Below are 18,347 nucleotides of genomic sequence, written 5' to 3' on the forward strand. Positions count from 1 at the left end.
GTGGATTTGCAGGCAGATTTGAGAAACACTTTAGAAGAAAAGGTATTTGGTTGGACGTTAGATGGCAGGTATGCTAATGCGGTGTAGTAACAAACACTGCCGCTGAAGGAGTAACGTGATAACCCACTCCCCGGAAGCTCCCTTACATTCTTGGTCCCTAAAGGATATTCCATTCCCGTAAGATCTGACTGTTCCTGGGTAGCTGTGGAATTGCTACTTCCATTGTTATCATTTCTATAGTTCGAACAAATAAATTTATAGTTGAGGGAGGCCAGATTAAAACATGGACCTGGGACAAAAAGTATTCCGGCTGGTACCCCCTAACATATGTACCTTCCCAATAAATAAGAGTCACTGAGATGGCCCAAGTGGTGAGCCCCTTCTGTGTGGAATGGAAAGAAGTCATCTTTTACACGCTAAGACCACAGTTTCCCATTCTCATAGGAAAACGTCCAGATGTCCAGGATGGCTTCATGCTCTGCTGCTCTGCCCTTGCGCTCTGATCTGTCTGTACAGCCTCATCTTTCTGAACTACACATTGCACTTCAGTCTTCCTGCTCATCGTCCAGTGCCGCTGAGGCTGCCATCTTTAGCTTAGGGTGCATGTACCTGAGGACATATTGGATCCACTGGGCGTGTGGGAAAGATATGGGTGTCCCTCCTGCAGGGTGCTCTGTGCTCTTTACTTCCAGGCCTTTGCCCCTGCTGTGTCTTCTGCCTGTGGAAACATCTTGTATGTTATCTGACAAAGTCCTACTAATCTTAAGATCTCACTTGAAACCTCACTTCTTCCAAGAAGCCTCTTCTGAAACTTCCGAGTGTGAGGTTACCAAGCCTCCCCCGTATCCTCCCTGACACTCTGTTAGCCATATTCACCACTTTGTGTCACAACTGCCCCTTTACCGATAGACACTTGCAAAGCACCAGTGTCTAACCCAGTACCTGGCTCAGACATGGGCTGGACAAATGTCAACAGAATGTGAAAAGAGGAAACATTTATTAATTTTTAAAATGTCTTATCCATCTCATTAAGCCAGTTTCTTATAATAGCACACATAGTTTCTGTCTATTTAAAAATCCTCAGGGGACTTCTGTCTTGAGCTATAAATGAAAATGATTTGTGATAAAACATAATGTGGGATATAGTAACATTATCATAACTTTTAACGATGTAATAAAATCTGATTGCAAGTATAGGCAGACTCATAAAAAATAGAAAAAATCATTTGGGGCAAATATTTGAAAAACCTCTGTGGATCCTGCTTTGTACAATAGTAGCATAAAAGGAAGTAGTAATTTACACTTTCAGCAGGTAGTTTTTAAATTACACATATAGATATATATATATATATATTCATAATCTCTTTTTTGTCTTTTTAAAATGGTTGCATGTGCCTGAAGTTTAGTGCTGACATGTTCTGGGGTAAGGTTGAAATATCTGAAATACCTTGTCATTCTAGCTGTTCCTTTAGTGGCTGTCTCACCCTGGGCTTTCCAGAGAGTGGGATGATAATTTGCTACTTTAGTGAGCCTGTGGTTTAGGCCCATTGACATTCACAAATACTATAATAGGAGAGAATGCTTAAAGTCCAGTGGTTCTCAACCTTCCTAATGCCACGACCCTTTAATACAGTTCCTCATGTCGTGGTGACCCCCAACGAAAATTATTTTCGTTGCTACTTCATAACTGTAATTTTGCTACTGTTATGAATCGTAATGTAAATATCTGATATGCAGGATGTATTTTCATTGTTCGCGACCCACAGGTTGAGAGCCACTGGACACACTACAAATCATTTTGGTACTGCTCAATATAGGCACCAATGTGCTTAGCATTTACCATGTTAGGAACCATGAAAAAATAACAGGTGATTCTTTTCTATAATCATTAAAAAATACTCTGTGAAGAAAAAGAAGAGAGATGCAATAACCGATGACTTTGTTGTCTCTCCCATCTGTTCTCCCATGCAGGTACAGCTTGGCCAAGTAGAAATCAAATGCCCTATCACAGAATGCTTTGAATTCCTGGAGGAAACAACGGTTGTCTATAACCTGACGCACGAAGACTCCATAAAATATAAATACTTCTTGGAACTTGGCCGTATTGATGCCAGCACCAAACCATGCCCTCAATGCAAGCACTTTACAACCTTCAAGAAAAAAGGACATATTCCCACCCCTTCCAGATCAGAAAGCAAATACAAAGTAAGCATGTTCACCAGAGTTGTGGGTTAGATGTCACATGATGGGAGCAGCCAAAGTAGGCCAGCTTGTGGTGGGCATTAAGTGGGCTTCCTTCCCTAACCGTACTCTAAGGTGAGTATCTGTTGGCTCTGATTCTGAAAATGTGTGGTCTGGGGAGGCTGATCATCAGAGAGCACTCTTGAGGATGTAATTAAGGTTTTCCTTTGACTTTAACCATGTTTCACATTCATCTAGAAGCATAATTGAAAGGCTAATCTTTAAAGAAATTGTCCTTACTATTACTAAATATTAAATAAATATTAAGACTTTTAAAATTTACTATAAGCTTGAGTTGTTCATAGACCCAATATGAATCCCGTCTGGCTCTGTTGGTAATAAGTGAAAATAGTATAAAATGCTGTTCATTCATTTATTCAGCAAATACGAAATGTCAGTATTCGCTAGGCAGTGTGTTAAGTTTGGGGCAAATGAGACATACCCCTTGCTTCAAAAAATGCCTAATGATGGTGAGAGACATGCGCTCTAAAATAACACTTCCATATGACCAAACAACAAAACCAGACAGACAAACGTGAAACCCGTGCACTTGTGCTTTGAGAACATGTTGGGGTCTGGGGGTTAGGACGTTAGGAGAGGCTTCATAGAGAAGACACTCTCCAGGCAGATAAACAGATAAAAACAGTGGAGAGCATTTCAGAGCAAGAGATGAGTCAGTGCTCAGACCCAGAGGCTGAGGCTGACGCGTGTGGAAAACAAGAGCTGGTGGAGCTTGTGGAGAGAGAGTGTGGGAGGCAGCTGGTCAGGTGTTTAAGAGCAGATCCTGTTGACTCTTTTACACTGTGCTCAGGAGTGTGACTCTAATTCTGTAGGCCTTACAGGAAGATCATTCTGGCAGTGTTAATAGAGGATGTCACAGGAGGGCAGACAAGGCAGAGAAACCTAAGGCAGCAACTCTGGGAGTGAGTCAATAGTTCACAGCCTGGACTGCACATTGGACTCACCTGGAGCGCTTTTAGACACCAGGGCCCCAGTTGTCTGGCAAATTTTTGAGCCTCACTAGGTAACTCTAAGATGCAGCAGCCCTGGGAACTTTGCAGTAAAGGAAGTGGAAAAGTGATGAGGCTGCGGCAGTAGTTTTCATCCTTGTCATTACAGCAGAATGGCAGGATGAAGTGGTCTCAGAGGCTGTTTGAAGTCATCTCCCTTGAAGGTAAGTTTTCACCCATGTTCCGTGGCTTGGAAGAAATAGATGCTGCATTATTCATTCTGTAGCTCTGAGGGGCCATGGCTTAGCTAGTGGTTTCCTCCACACCATTGTAGTGATGAGCTAGCTTAGGTTAGTGAAAGCCTCTTAAAGCCCACTGGTTTTTGAAACTGCTAGACCCTCATAGTTAATTTTTTTATTTTCTAACTAGAGGCCTGTTGCACGAAATTCATGCAAGGGACTTGGGGGTCCCCTCCCCGTACCCCCCCGACTGCTGCAGTGGCTGCCTCTGCCTCGGCCCCCACCACCACGGCTTTGTCCGGAAGGACGTCCGGTCTAATTAGCATATCATAATATGATATGCGTTTATTATAGATCAGTGATGGTGAACCTATGACACGCGTGTCAGAGGTGACACGTGAACTCATTTTTTTGGTTGCTTTTTCTTTGTTAAATGGCATTTAAATATATAAAATAAGTATCAGAAATATAAGTCTTTGTTTTACTTTGGTTGCAAATATCAAAAAATTTCTATATGTGACACGGCACCAGAGTTAAGTTAGGGTTTTTCAAAATGCTGACACGCGTGCTCAAAAGGTTCACCATCACTGTTACAGATTTTGTGCAGGTTTGTCTCTTTAAGGCATAACTGTAAGGAAGAAAAAAACTTTCATTTTTTCGTCTCTTAAAAAGTGCATTTGAGGTTACAAAATTTTATAACTTAAATAATACCCTCACAGTGATTTTGAATGCTGACTTAGCAATAGAATACTTTTATTTGATTGTATATATTCTTAGGTTATTTTTATTCCAATTCTATGTTATTCCAATTTCTGATGCTGTCAGAAATTACTTGTTTCAGAAGGACTTATTATTTCATAATGTAGGATATTTAATTTTTTTCTAAATTACATTTAGAATTATATATTATACATATTATATAATGTACATATATATAATTTATATATTTATAATTTATATATTTACAAATGTATATATAAACTCAGACTATACTATGTTAGAATTTATATCAATTAAATTATCTATACACTAGAGGCCCGGTGCACGACATTTGTGCACTCGGGAGTTGGGGGGGTCCCTCAGCCCCAACTGCACCCTTTCACAGTCTGGGAGCCCTTGGGGGGTGTCCGATTGATGGCTTAGGCCCGCTCCCTGCAGGCCAGCAGTCAGACATCCTTAGTGCTGCTGCAGAGGCGGGAGAGGCTCCCATCACTGCCACTGAGCTTGCCAGCCATCAGCCGGGCTTCTGGCTGAGCAGTGCTCCCCCTGTGGGAGTGTACTGACCACCAGGGGGCAGCTCCTGCATTGAGCATCTGCCCCCTGGTGGTCAGTACACCTCATAGCCACCAGTCATTCCACTGTTCAGCCTATTTGCATATTACTCTTTTATAGGATAATTGAATCAAAGTGGAAACAATTTAAAAATATATTGCTTTATGGAGTGGGTAAAAGGCGATATAATTTAAGATGCAATTATAGCAATAGTGAAATGTTACAGGTTTCATTTCATCCCAAATCACCAAATTATCTTATAATGAGCATAATTTATCACAATGCACAGTATTTCATATAGAATATATTAAAATTATAGGACCCTATATTTGTATAATTCTGAATGAACCAAGGGTACTCTGATAACATTTCCTAATATCAGGCTTCCTCCAATGTCTGTCAGTGCAGTAGTTGTAGGTAAGAAGAGAAGCAGGGGGCAAATGGATCAAAGTCTCAGATCTAATAAACTTGGTTTTCTACTTTTGGTGAGCAAAGAAGGAAATTTATGGAGATGGGGAATTCAATACAAAATAAATGTTACTGCCCAGCTAGTGTGGCTTAGTGGTTGAGTGTGGACCTATCGGTTCGATTCCCGGTCAGGGCACATACCTGGGTTGTGGGCTCAATCCCCATGTGAGGCATGCAGGAGGCACCAATCAATGACTCTTTCTCATCATTGATGTTTCTATCTCTCTCTCCCTCTCCCTTCCTCTCTGAAATCAATAAAAATATATATTAAAAAATATACACACAAATAAATATTACTGATTATGCAGCAGTTAAAATCCACAGAAATGGGTGAGGGATGAAAATCTCAATATAAAATTAAACTATTAAGCAACTTTCAAGAAAAATAAAGCTACAGAGAATTGGAGGATCCTTATGGCTGTTACTCTTTTTTACTTTTATAGAAGATCTATAGCAGAAAATATAAATAATCCCTCTGTTTTATATTGTACAAAGTTCTAGGACTCATTCAAACAATTCCTGAAGCAATGATTTGACTGTTTAGTGTAATATTAATGTAGCATTTTTCATCATTAAACCATTGAACTCCAAGGTCTCACATTACTATTAACTGCCTGATTTACATGTTTATACCTGTCTGGATGTTATGAGTAGGGACATGGATACTCCAGCAAACCAACTGAGACTAGAATGTTCCTTCTTTGTGGTGAACAAAGGAATAATTTTTAGGTTTGCTGAATTTCTTAAAATTGCATTTCCCAAAAAATAGAACCCACTTCCAAGTTTATCATAACTTTAAGAGCAGTGAATTCAAGTATTTGAATGCAATAAATTGAGTCATAAGACAACAAATAAATTTAAAAAGGTTGCTATGACTATGACATATGTGAGCAATTTAAAATCTCTTTCTGTTGTTGTTTACAGCCTATAGCAGGTTTTGTATTTATTGATAAAACCTTTGTAATGTATATTTCAATATTATTCTTTCTGTGTCATTGAGTTACAATATCTCAATCCAAAATGTCACTCTTTGGGTATTTATTATGGCGTTGGCTGTCAATTCAAAAGCATTTAGCACAGAAGGTTGGAAATTGCTTGAAACTACCACAGTTATTTTATAGCAAGAAATACCTTTGATTATATCTCACATGAAATTTGAGGTCTCAAGTATCATATTTGGGGATTTCATTTGAATAGTTTGGGGGGGGTGTTTATAAGTACCACTTGTTAATTCTTTTGTACTCAGTAGATGAAAAAGGTGTAAACAGAATACTAGTATATCAACAAGCAGTAACAAGAACTCTCTCATGCACCAGGTTAGGCTTCCAGGCCTTCACTCAGCATCTCCCTTCTGGCAAAAGTTTGAATAAATAGAGGTTTCATTATATTCTGAACTCTGTCAAACTCATACTATATCAAATATAACAAATGCATTCCTGTATTGAGAGAATACAGGAGACAGCCTTTTTGATTCATAATATTTGTCTTCGTGTCCCTTCAACTCTTGTCATGAGACCAAAAAGTTTTACCATTCCATTTCTGCATATTTAATTTTATTTTTTCCAATTAGAAATCTAATTTCTAACCTAAACAGTTCCTGTAATTTATTACCTCAACTCCAACTGGGTATCAATACAGGGAACAAGTTAGTGATGGGGAAATAAAAAGGTTGAGGTTGCGGCTTTCCTGGCACTCACGCGATGCCTGGAGACAGACACGTCACCAGCACCTGAAGTCGTTCCCCATAGCAACTATCATCTGGGGTTTTATGGTGAATTTGTGTGGTTATTTACTTAAAGTCTCTTTCCCACTGGTCTCCAGGAGGCCAGGTCCAGGCTTGCTTACTGCTGATAACCTGTATCACGCACTGTGTCAGGTAGAGTATGCTCTCAAAATATATTTGTTAAAGGAAGTAATAAATGGGCCAATGTATAAATAATAATGTGTGTTATAATGAATGTGAATGGGAAATACTGAGAGCATAGGAAAAGAAAGGATAGGAGAGATTGGAAAGGCTTCATTAAAGAATAGACTCATTAAACTAAGCCTTGAAATTTTGAATGTGCCAAGCGGGAAAAGGTAGGAAGAGCACTAACTTCAAACTAGATTTAAACTCTCACTCTGGCCCTTGGTGGTTTGGCCCAGTGGATAGAGAGTCGGCCTGTGGATTGAAGGGTCCCAGGTTCGATTCTGGTCAAGGGCACATACCTGGGTTGTGGGCACGATCCCCAGTAGGGGATGTGCAGGAGGCAGCTCATCAGTGATTCTCATTATTGATGTTTCTCTCTCTCTCCCTCTCCCTTCCTCTCTGAAATCAATAAAAATGAAAAATAAACTCTCACCCTGCCTCATACCATCTCTATAACCTTGAGTATAGTCTGTACATCTTTTAGTGGTAGTTGGGGTGGTAATAGTACCTGTCATAAGAGTTTAGTAAGGATTAAATGACATCACACATATAAAGTGCTTAGCACCATCTCTGACATATCCTAAGTGCTCTCAACACTCGCTATAGATTATTATGCTTGTTCTCATTTTTTGGCAAGGACAGCAGAATGAGCAACCCTGGGTTATTGGGAAGGGGATAGAGGAGTCAAAAAGAATCAAGGTGGAATAAAAGATTGGGTAACGGATGGTGGGAGTAAAGGAGGGATGAAACTGACTCTGTCTTGAGGAAAACGAGTGCTTTTAGTGGGTGGAAAACTAATTCAGTTTAAAATGTGTTGATAATGTTAAGTTTGAAGACCCTTTGGGGCATTAAAGAGATTTCCAGGAAACATGGATCTTATGCTCAGTAGTGATCTAATGGAAAGCATTCATAATTGGGAGGGATGGTCACTGAATTCACAGAAATGGAAAAAGTATGTTTGGGGAATTAGTGCACGTTGTAGTTTTTCATGGAAGAGAGAAGATGAAAATCATTGAAAATGGTTAAATGTCGTTATTTTACTGAGGTAGGAGCAGTTCTAGGTTTCCTTCTTATTTCCAAGTGTAGATGAAGAAACAGTCCCCGTTTTCCCATTGATTTGGAGTGCATTGAAGGGCAGACATACCGTAAATCAGCACAGGGAACGTGCTAGAGGTAATTCTCTTAATGGTTTCCTTAAAGCAAAACTAATAGTATTCCCTACTCTTCTTCCCACAAAGATAAAGCAAAACCTCGATAACTCACAAAATGGTATTTGGACTCACCATAAGGGAAAAGAAAAAAACAGGAAAACTTGTCCTGTGTTCCTACATTATGTATTTAGCATTCCTTTTTCTTGTAATTATAAACCTTCTGGGTAGAAATCACATTTTATAAAACCTCACAAATACATTATTTCCTCAAGTGGTATAAGAGCTTTTCTAAGGTCTTTAAGACTATAATAAAATGAATGGGTTTGTTATTCCTAATTGGTGTTATTTAAATAATGCTTAAGTGAACGTCTGGAATTTGGGTAATCGTCTTCCGTGTCTATTGTTGAATCATCTCTGACCTGTCATGTACTCTAGAAAGTGCCTCTCTGGACTGCTTCTCCAGGCTCCTTACCATCTTGATTTCTATTTGCATTCGGCCGAGGGTTGTCATTGGCAAAAGATAGGATGGAAAGAGAGAATAGTGGATGCATTACTTCCTCACTCCCTTCCTGAGTCAGGGCACAGCTCTCGCAGTAGCTGTATCCCTACATGACTGTAGCTTCCCCGTAGGTGTTCTCTCACCCGTGTTTCTTATTCTCACTGGGCTCCAGAAACTTCTTTACTCCCTTGGTTCTTTAGCCCTAGCAGTGGCAATTGCTGTCCACGATTTCTGCTTCTGGGGGACCTGTCAATCCTTTGTTTTTTCCAAATCCCAGCTGCACCTCTTTATAGTTGAATTTCTGATAAATAACTTACATGTATAATTAGGTAGATGAAAGAATGAATAGTGCTTAAGCTTCTTTCTTGTGGAGATGACTTGAGATTATTTTTCTACATGTAAATGTTTAAAGCTTTCCCATGACAGTGTAGTTAGCATGCTGCTTTGCTCTTTGGTTTTTCTCCGACCCCAGCACTTTAGTAAGTTGACAGTGTTTACGAATTGAGCATTAGATTGTGCATCAGCCCTGCAAGATCAGTTTAGTTTGTGGCACGCACTGTTTTCTCCTGGAATTAATGCATCATTGATGTCAGGGTCCGATAGAGAACAAGTGTTTTTTAAGTGATTGTTGCTAGTATAGATTTGTAAGGAGAGAAGGATGACGTTGTCTGGCCCAGTTTAAAGAAGTAAGCTTAAATGAATGGGTGTGTTATATATTTTACCCTTGAAAAAATGTATATCACACAGCTATGATGCAGTACTACTAAATTTTATTAGGATACACTTCACCCTCTAGTTACTAATGACATGCTTCGTTAAAGTTGTTCTCTGTTGCTTTCTTGATGCATAAATTAGCCGTCATATTTTATAGAGTCTTTACTTGTGCTTGAACTTCTAACAACAAAAACAAAATGTTGGTGGGGGGGTGAAGCCAAATGTTGGGATTCATTTGCTATTTTTACCCACCTCTGACAAAAACTACAATAAGTGTAAGAACCAAGGCTTACAACTACCATACACTGACCTGCAGTGGGACTGAGAACTGTTTGTTTCTTTTTTCACTTTATCGCATCATCCCTTGGATCTTCAGCACAAGAGACAAGTGAAGAACCCTTTCTCTCTGGGGGCCTGCTGGGGAGTGGGTAGAAAAGCAAGCCAAGCCTGGTGCTTGTTATCAAGTGGTCTAGAAGGTGTCAGGACTTCTTAAGTTGATACTGAGCTTTTTAGAACTCGAGACTTGCCTATGATTTACACATTGATCAGTTTTTTTAGGCAGACCCTAGTCTGACAGCCCTAGGTTTTACATGTTTCATATCAAGAGTTTTTTGGACCACAGTGTATCTTGAGAGAGACATCAAGAGCATAGGTGCATTAACGTGAGACTCATTGGACCTGGTTTTTGGACACTTCAGCAAGGCTCAGGGTCCAGCCAGCTGAGGTGACATCTCTATTCGGGCTACACTAGAGCACTTGCTATTTCCCCAATGCACCGTGTGCTCGCAGGCCTCAGTGGGGGCTCAGGCTGGGCCCTCTTCCTGAAGTGTTACCCCATTGTCACTTGTCCCAGTGACATTCCACTCATATTTCAAGGCCTTACTAACCCTTCGTTCTTCCCTGGAGCATCTATCCCATGGCACCCACTTGTCTAAGCATCTCCTCTAGCAGTTCTTACATGGCCACATACCTCTCTGGGCTTATATCTGTCTGCTTTCAGTACATTCCTTGAGGACAAGTATTTTTGTTCTTTTTTATGTGTCTGAAATCAGTACACTCAGTACCTGCTGCTTGAAGGTGCTCAATAAATATTTGCTGAATGAGCAAATGAATTGATGAATATGTTTCCTTATTGAGTACTTGTCTTCACCTGAAGTTCTAATGAAGCAAATTCTTCTTGGGAAACTGAGTTAGCGTGTATTTGTAATCCTACATTTACACGTGGGTGTTGTCTAATATTCTGACTTTGATAAGCAGTGATTTTGTGATTTATTTAAAACTAGTGGCCCAGTGCACGAAATTCATGCACATTAAAAGTGAGTTAATTAGAGGAAATATTTTAATATTGCTATTTGCCCTTTCTCTATAATAGAAGTGTCAGAGATAAAAGAAAATTAGTAAAATGTATATGAAAATCTCCCCCCTGTCAGAGTCTGGGGCATGCCACGGGACCTGGAGTCAAGTCCCCGCCCACCACTCGCATGTGCTTCAAAAACGCAGGAGACCCAGACCGGCCGGCCCCACCCCCATTTGGTGAGACCCAGACCCAGCCGGCCCCATCCCCGTCGAGCCCCTCTGGGTGGGGGGGTGCAGCCTCAGGACCCCGTCAAGCCCCGCCAGGCGGGGGGCACGGCCTGAGGTCCCCTGTCAAGCCCCACGGGGTGGGGGGCTTGGCCTGGGGTCCCTCGCTCCGGCTAGGTGCCATGTAGCTTCAGGACCCTGCTGTCCGGTTGTGATGTTATGGCGTCCGGGCTATTTTGCATATTCCTCTACTATATAGATAGATAATTATGTATGTAGGAATATATAGAATTTAGGCAAAGAAAAACTTAATCTGGGGAGCTCTTCGGTTTTGAACTCTGTTTTAACTTTGTGGGTTATTTCTTTATTTGGCATGATGAACTGTCAAGAGAAAATACCATTTGCTTAGGAAAAGTGCATTGGTTTAACTTGTCTTCTGAGTGTTGTTGTGACCTCAGATTTCTGGAAAAACTAAGGGAATTCAAGAGTTAAAAATGTAATATGAAGTTATTTCACCTTTCATGGATTCCGGGACACGTTAATTAAGATTCCTAACTCTGATAATTTTCTTCTTGAAACACTTGCTACCCTGCCTCTGGTAGAAGGGTTTGCACATTAATCATGATGCTCAGCAAAATGTCATGTGGGTAAAATATTTAGTAAACCTCATCTGCTGACCTAAGAGGTAGTGATAACATCTCAGTCACTGGTCATAAATCAGATGTGTTGGTTTTTCTTTGGATTCATTGAATGTTAGCCAATATATAGTACTTGCTATGGGCAAAGTCATTCACTTTATACATGATTTGCTGAGTACCTTCCATGTGCCAGGAGCTCTGTGCTGTTTAACTTGGGACAGACAGGATGAATGAGATGCAGCCTTCGCCCTCGTGAGCTTGCAGGCCGCTAGGGAGATGAGACGTGTACTAGTACATGTGCTGTAAGACAGACACTGAATCTGTTGGGCGGTGTGGGGGGAGCAGAGAAAACGTCTTGAAACAAGTAGCATCTGATCTGGATAAGATTTCAGTAGACAGATTGTGTTAATGGGACTTTCTCCGCTTACACAGCGCAGAGATGTGCTCTCTCACTTACTGAGGGTCACTGCAAGGCTCCGCAGGAAGTAGGAAGGGCAGGAGCCCAGTCTCCGCCGCCACGCAGACAGGCCCCGCGGAGAATCCGAACTGCCCTTTCTTGTCCCCTCGTCCCATGATCGGCACTATGGTCACTAAGCTCGCTTCCATCTTTGCCTCCACAGCAAAGGCAAAGGGTATGTGTATCGCCATGTCACTCCTCAAACTGAGGAACAAAATAGATCCAGAGACATAGAAGCATGGAACAGACTGACAAATCTCAGAGGGAAAGGGCTGGAGGAAGAGATTAACCGAAGAATTTACATGCATAACATAGGGACACAGACAATAGTGTGGTGAAGGCGGCAGGGGGGAAGGGGATGGGACATCTGTAATACTTGCAATGATAAAAATAAGTTTTAAAAAACAGAGTCTGGCTTGGCTAGTCTCTATTCATCAGTAAGCTGCCTGCTGCACAAAGTGCATACCAGCCACCCCATACATGTTTTTGGTTTAGGGTCGCATTCCTTCTGTAAATCCATTGTGTCCGGGGAGATGGGGTCACATGGTACAGAGCAGTGCTTCTGAAATGTCAGCGTGTCTTTGAATCATCTGGGGGCCTTGTGAAATTGCAGCTCTGATTCAGTAGGTCTCAGTGTGACATGAATTCTTTGTTTCCAACCAGCTCCCGGGTGCTGCTCCTCTCACCACACAGAGTAGCGAGGTTAGAGCACGGTGACCCCTGTGTGACTGTAGTTACTCGGAAGACAGGCTCTGTGGGAGGTCTGTGCTTGTGAGATGGCACTGCATGTGGAGGAATAGGCATCAATAAACGAATGGAGGAAGATGCAGCGTTGATGTCTCTGTGTGTGTTAGGTAAGGCTGGTTTTGAATAGGGGAAAGGTCAGAATGACTAAGGCATCTTCAGACCAAAAAGTCAGTAATCAGAGCATTCAGGTGCAGTCTGAAGAACAAGGCTGTTGGGGTTCGCTGTTCGTCCTTTTATTGTTTAATCCAAAGCAAAGCAATAGTTATTTTAATGTTTTCAGTGAGAGACGGGATTCATCTTTACTTGAGAGCTTGATGCAAAACTCCTTTCACAGTTTGCCGCCAAGTCTGTGTTGATAGGCTTGGCAGCGGGATCTGCAGGAGGACTTGGTTGTTCAGGATGAGAAATGGATCGGAGTCCCTCGTAGTGACACCAACTGGCAGATGCCTTATTATTCTGGTGCCTCAGGAGAATCACGTTTCTCATGGTCTTCATTAGAGAGCCATGGAAGTGATTGCTCAGCACTTGGCCCCCAAAATCCTTGAACCTAACATTCATAGAATTAATCCCAGTTTCAAAGCATCATTACATTCATCCTTCTGTTCATTTCATAAATATAATCTAAGACTGACTGATTAAAACCCAGAGAGTTATTTTATGTGACGGTGCTAGAGCCCAGTTATTGAGAATTATGAATAATGTCTATGAGAAAGGAACTGAATTAAGTATTTAGACCCTTCTGACAGAATGGCAGCTACGTGAGGAAAAGCAGCATCTTCTGACAGCTTCCTCATTTCATTCATTACATTTGAAAATTACATTCACTTAGGCCCCATGTAATAATTAGGTCTTTTCTTCACAGTTCAGTGACATAGGGGAATGATCACTTTATATTCTTTTATTATCTGGCGCTCACATGCTTTAACTTTGTCTTCTTACTTTAAATATGACATATTTTCACTTTAATGATTAGTAAAAGGCAAAAAATGGTTATTTTAAGTGACTGACTAATAAAGTCCTTTTTTTAAAAAAAAATCAAGGATTATCTTAATTTATGTGAGTAAAATCTTGAAAAAGATTTTTAAAGTTCACCTAATGTTGGTAATCATGTAAAATTCTGACTTACTGAATAGTTCAGTTACATGACCTTCTTTGCCTTCTATAATTTGGTTTTCAATCGTCAAAGAAAGGATGCTGTTTAGTATGAGAAAGACTTTTGGCGCAGTGAGAATGCTGGCCTTGGAGCCAGGCAGACTTCTTGTTTCAATTTCTTTTTAACACATACTTGTGATGTCACTCGGGGCAAGTTATTTAATCTCTGAGCCTTAGTTTCCTCTGTAAACTTGTGGTGTTCATACCTCCTTTGCAGAATTATTTTGTTGATGAAACTAAGTAATGCATGTGATGCAGCAGTATAAACATTACCATGTGACACAATTTCAACAAATAAACACAAAGATTAAAAAATGTAGACAAAATATTATTTTGTTTTGATATAAATGAAAAGCAAAAGTACTTTTGTTCATATTTACATGGGAATAGTATTATCTATTCTTGACATAAGTGAAAACAGCAGTGCTTTGAGTTATGATTATAATTGCCACTCAATTAATGTATATATTGGAATCACTGTTGTCAAAAAAAAGTAGTTTTCCAAAAAGTAAGTAGTGACTTTGTATTGTTTACCAAAAGAAATTCTGATTTTCAAAATGTAGTCAGTAAATTCACTCATGTGAAGTAATTAGTATGCAGAAATTCAGAGAAATCGTCAGTAATCAGTATTGTTCAGCGTCAGGTATTTTGTTAATTCACTGTAATCTAACATGTCGGAAAGTCAACAACTGCCATGTTGTTATTTTTCTGGTTTTGTTTTTTAAATTAAGTTTGTTTATTGAACAGATATTTCTTTCTTTCTTGTGTGTTAATCCTCACCCGAGTATATTTTTCTATTGATTTTTAGAGAGTGGAAGGAAGGGTGAGACAGAGAGAGAGAAACATCGATATGAGAGAGACACATCTATTGGTTGCCTCCCACATGCTCCTTGACCAGGACCAGGGATTGAGACTGCAACCTAGTTATGTGCCCTTGCTTAGAATCAAACCCGGGACCCTTCATTCTGAAGGCCGACACTATCCACTGAGCCACACTGGCTAGAGCATGCCCATGTCTTCTGAGAATGAGGACCAGAAACATTGTGTAAGAATTAGGTATTCCATTGTCATTCAAAATAAAGGAAGTCAGGTAAAGTCTTCCATGCCACATGGAGGTCAAATGTTTTCAATGAACAGACACACACACACTCACATACACCACCACACAGTGAAAAATACAATGACATCTTTCTGATGGTTTCCTAGCTAACAGGCCACAGAACCACCAAGACTGATATATTTCTAATAGGATCCTTTGTATTACTTTTATCATTAGCCTCCCTTAGATTGATAGCAAAAAAAGGAGCTATCCATTATTTCAGGTGGTGCTTCATAGCAAGTGCTGGTATAGCAAATGCAGTATGTTTGCCAGTGTTTTTTCATTTGATGAAACATCTGGGGCGTTTTGATTTTTATAAAAGTGAATGAAGCCATTGGTAAAAAGAGCAATGGAAATGCTAGGAAACTTGGTTCAAGAGAAAGTGAATTTAAAGGCCGCCTCCTGAGTGTGTGGATGTGGATCAGGTTGTATTCTGTTTCAATCTGGGAGATTTTCTTAAGACCAAATTGATTTCCAGAATGTCCCAAGTGTTTAAGTCTAGTGTAGCCTACAAACAGCCGAATCATCCATGCCAAAGCACTGCTTTCCTCCTTAAATAACAGAACAGTCATATTGCGTTGTAGTTTACGTCTTGGAGAGGGGGGGATACTTTAAATCTGGATAAATGATAAACCGTTTAGCTAATTTCTCCCAGCATCACCATTCTTATCCTTTGGACTCTTTCAGCATTTCTCTACTCGTGCTTAACCCTACGTTTCTTTACACAGATCCAGTGCCCCACTTGCCAATTCGTCTGGTGTTTTAAGTGCCACTCTCCTTGGCATGAAGGTGTTAATTGCAAGGAGTACAAAAAAGGAGACAAACTATTGCGTCACTGGGCCAGCGAGATTGAGCACGGCCAGCGGAACGCCCAGAAGTGTCCAAAGTGCAAGGTGAGCTCACCTTTAGGTGGAAAGAACCGACACATGTGCACCTGCATGTCATTGAGTAATATTATTACAACATTGGAGTGAATTGTAGGTATGACTTTATTATTGCAGGTGAGGAGAAGAAGTATATGTGCTATTTCATTTTAGAAGAGTAATTATATCACATAACTAAATTGCAAATTTTGTATATGAACAATGTATATGCTTTTTGCATTACATTTCAAAATTTAGAGTGGTTATCTATACTAATAAAAGGGTAATATGCTAATTAGACCAGACATCCTTCTGGACAAAACCACGGTGGCGGGGACCAAGGCAGAGGTGGTTAGGGGCGATCAGGCCGGCAGGGGAGAGCAGTTACGGGGAGATCAGGCTGGCAGGGGAGGGCAGTTAAGAGCAATCAGGCTGGCAGGGGAGGGCAGTTAGGGGCAATCAGGCCCGCAGGCAGAGAGGGTTAGGGGTGATCAGGCAGGCAGGCAGGCAGGCGAGCGGTTAGGAGCGTGCGGTCCCAGATTGCAAGAGGGATGTCCACCGAGGGGGTCCCAGATTGGAGAGGTTGCAGGCTGGGCTGAGGAACCACCTCCCACCCCTGTGCATGAATTTTGTGCACCAGGCTTCTAGTATATAAATAATTGTCTTTAAACTTCCAAATTCTTCTTTTCCACTTACAAATGGAGATGTGTGTACAGGGTAAAGCTAGTATGAAAATGGTATCCACGTATTGTTTCCAGTTTGCTACATGTATTATAATAACTTCTCCACTATGCAGGCTCTGAATCCTGCGACCCTTTGCTTGTCTTTCCCTCTGCCACTGCTCGTCACTTGAGGGTTACAGTAAACTGATCATTTGCCTCTTGTAAATCTAAGCGCTAAAATCAGGACTTAGGAATTGTATGAATTCCATTTTTCCTCATTCTCTTGATAATCATGCAAGTAAGCAGGAGTGAGCAGGTATCTGAGCTTTGACCTTGATGTTGAAAGAGTGTCCAAAGAGAAAGTAGCAAGTCAGTTCAGCCAGGAAACTTTGGATTTGATGCTGGCAGAATAGGAATTGTTGAAATTTGAAGTTGTTTTTTAAAGTTCACATTAGAAAATTATATGTGTGTATATGTATATGTGTAGTCTACCATATGGGGTTTCCACTTTTTGCCAAATTTATTTTTTAAAATCATGTCTAAGTTGGGCTTTATTTCCCTTTAAGAACAATTCTGCAATTTCTTTCCTGGAAACTTAGCAAGAGATAAATAAAATTTGAAGTTTCAGACAAATTTTTAAATTAATCATTGTGAATTCAACTTGAAGCAATAAAAGTATCTGAGGCTGGTTAATGAGCATGAATCACTATGCCAAATGCACATACTAGTTTATACATATAGTAAATAAAAATATTGCCTGGAATAACATGTCACGTTCTTAGTTAATTGGAAGAAATTTTAGAAATAGTTTAGATGACCTGGCTCTCTTAAAAGTGAGGTGTGAAGATGTTTGTGCTAAAACTTTCTTTGTTTTCCCTATAGATGGCAATTTCATCTGCAGTTAATCCTTTCGATTTTAGGGCTTCTTCCGATCCAGCTGCTCAGTACATTTTATTCTTCATCCATTGATGGACAACGGAACAATAAGGCCTTTCCCCCTCTGTTGTCTTTTCTGTTTATTGAAAGCTACTGCTCAGTTTCAGACTAAATGAAGGCCAGTAGGAATTTAGGTGTGCTGTTAAGTCATTCTACTTAACTTTTTGTACATAAGTATACCTTATATCTCTCTGGAAAGCTATGAAAACAATTACCTGTTAGCCTGGCTGTAAGACTGTATGCGGAATGAGCAACACTGCAGCATTATGCAGTGGGAAATCCTGAATGAGTTGAGGTAATACATAGAAACATACCTTTGTGACTGTAATCCCTCATCGAACATTAAAAGAACTCTGATGTATAGAAAGAAAAGGCAGCCGACTGTAATGACTTTACTGAATGCACTGAAAACTTCCCGCAGTTTTCACAAATATGCACAGTTAAGGGAAAGCATGCGTGCTGGTTCCCTGGTGAGGCAGTGGCTAAAAGGCAGGGGCTTCGAAGGGAATTACCTTTGAAATGGCTGAAAGGAGAGGAACCAAGGAAGGTGGAATCAGTTTAAGTGACCACCTTGTAGCAGAGAATCTACTGTCTGGTGAGATTCAAGTTCCACAACATTTATGTCAGTTTAAGTCATCTCTTATTGCCTGTTTTGAATACAAATGGTTTCAGTTTGCTTTTAAGCATGTGACTTTGGAAACAGTATCAGGACTCACATGTTTTTTGTATTGTGGTAAAAAAAACAAACATAAAATTTAGCATCTTACCATTTTTATGTGCAAATGGTGTGTTTGCTTAATTTATGTTTTGTGCGAAAGCTTGAAATACT

At 40.3% G+C, this 18,347-nt stretch overlaps 1 protein-coding gene across 3 annotated transcripts in view; it reads left to right on the forward strand.

The window, feature by feature from the left end:
* Positions 1 to 18,347, forward strand: part of RNF217 (ring finger protein 217) — a 49,879-nt gene that overhangs the window by 11,867 nt on the left and 19,665 nt on the right. For 2 of the 3 annotated variants that reach the window (XM_023754191.1, XM_023754190.1), the window contains exons 2-3: positions 1,972 to 2,205; positions 15,786 to 15,950. In XM_023754191.1, coding sequence (XP_023609959.1) covers positions 1,972 to 2,205; positions 15,786 to 15,950 — 399 coding nt within the window. Of the gene's footprint in view, positions 1 to 1,965; positions 2,206 to 15,785; positions 15,951 to 18,347 lie in introns of those variants that run through there. The other variant, XM_014456247.1, reaches the window with a different exon arrangement.

This window comes from Myotis lucifugus, unplaced genomic scaffold, assembly GCF_000147115.1.
Source record: "Myotis lucifugus unplaced genomic scaffold, Myoluc2.0 scaffold_57, whole genome shotgun sequence".
Classification (NCBI taxonomy): Eukaryota; Metazoa; Chordata; class Mammalia; order Chiroptera; family Vespertilionidae; genus Myotis; species Myotis lucifugus.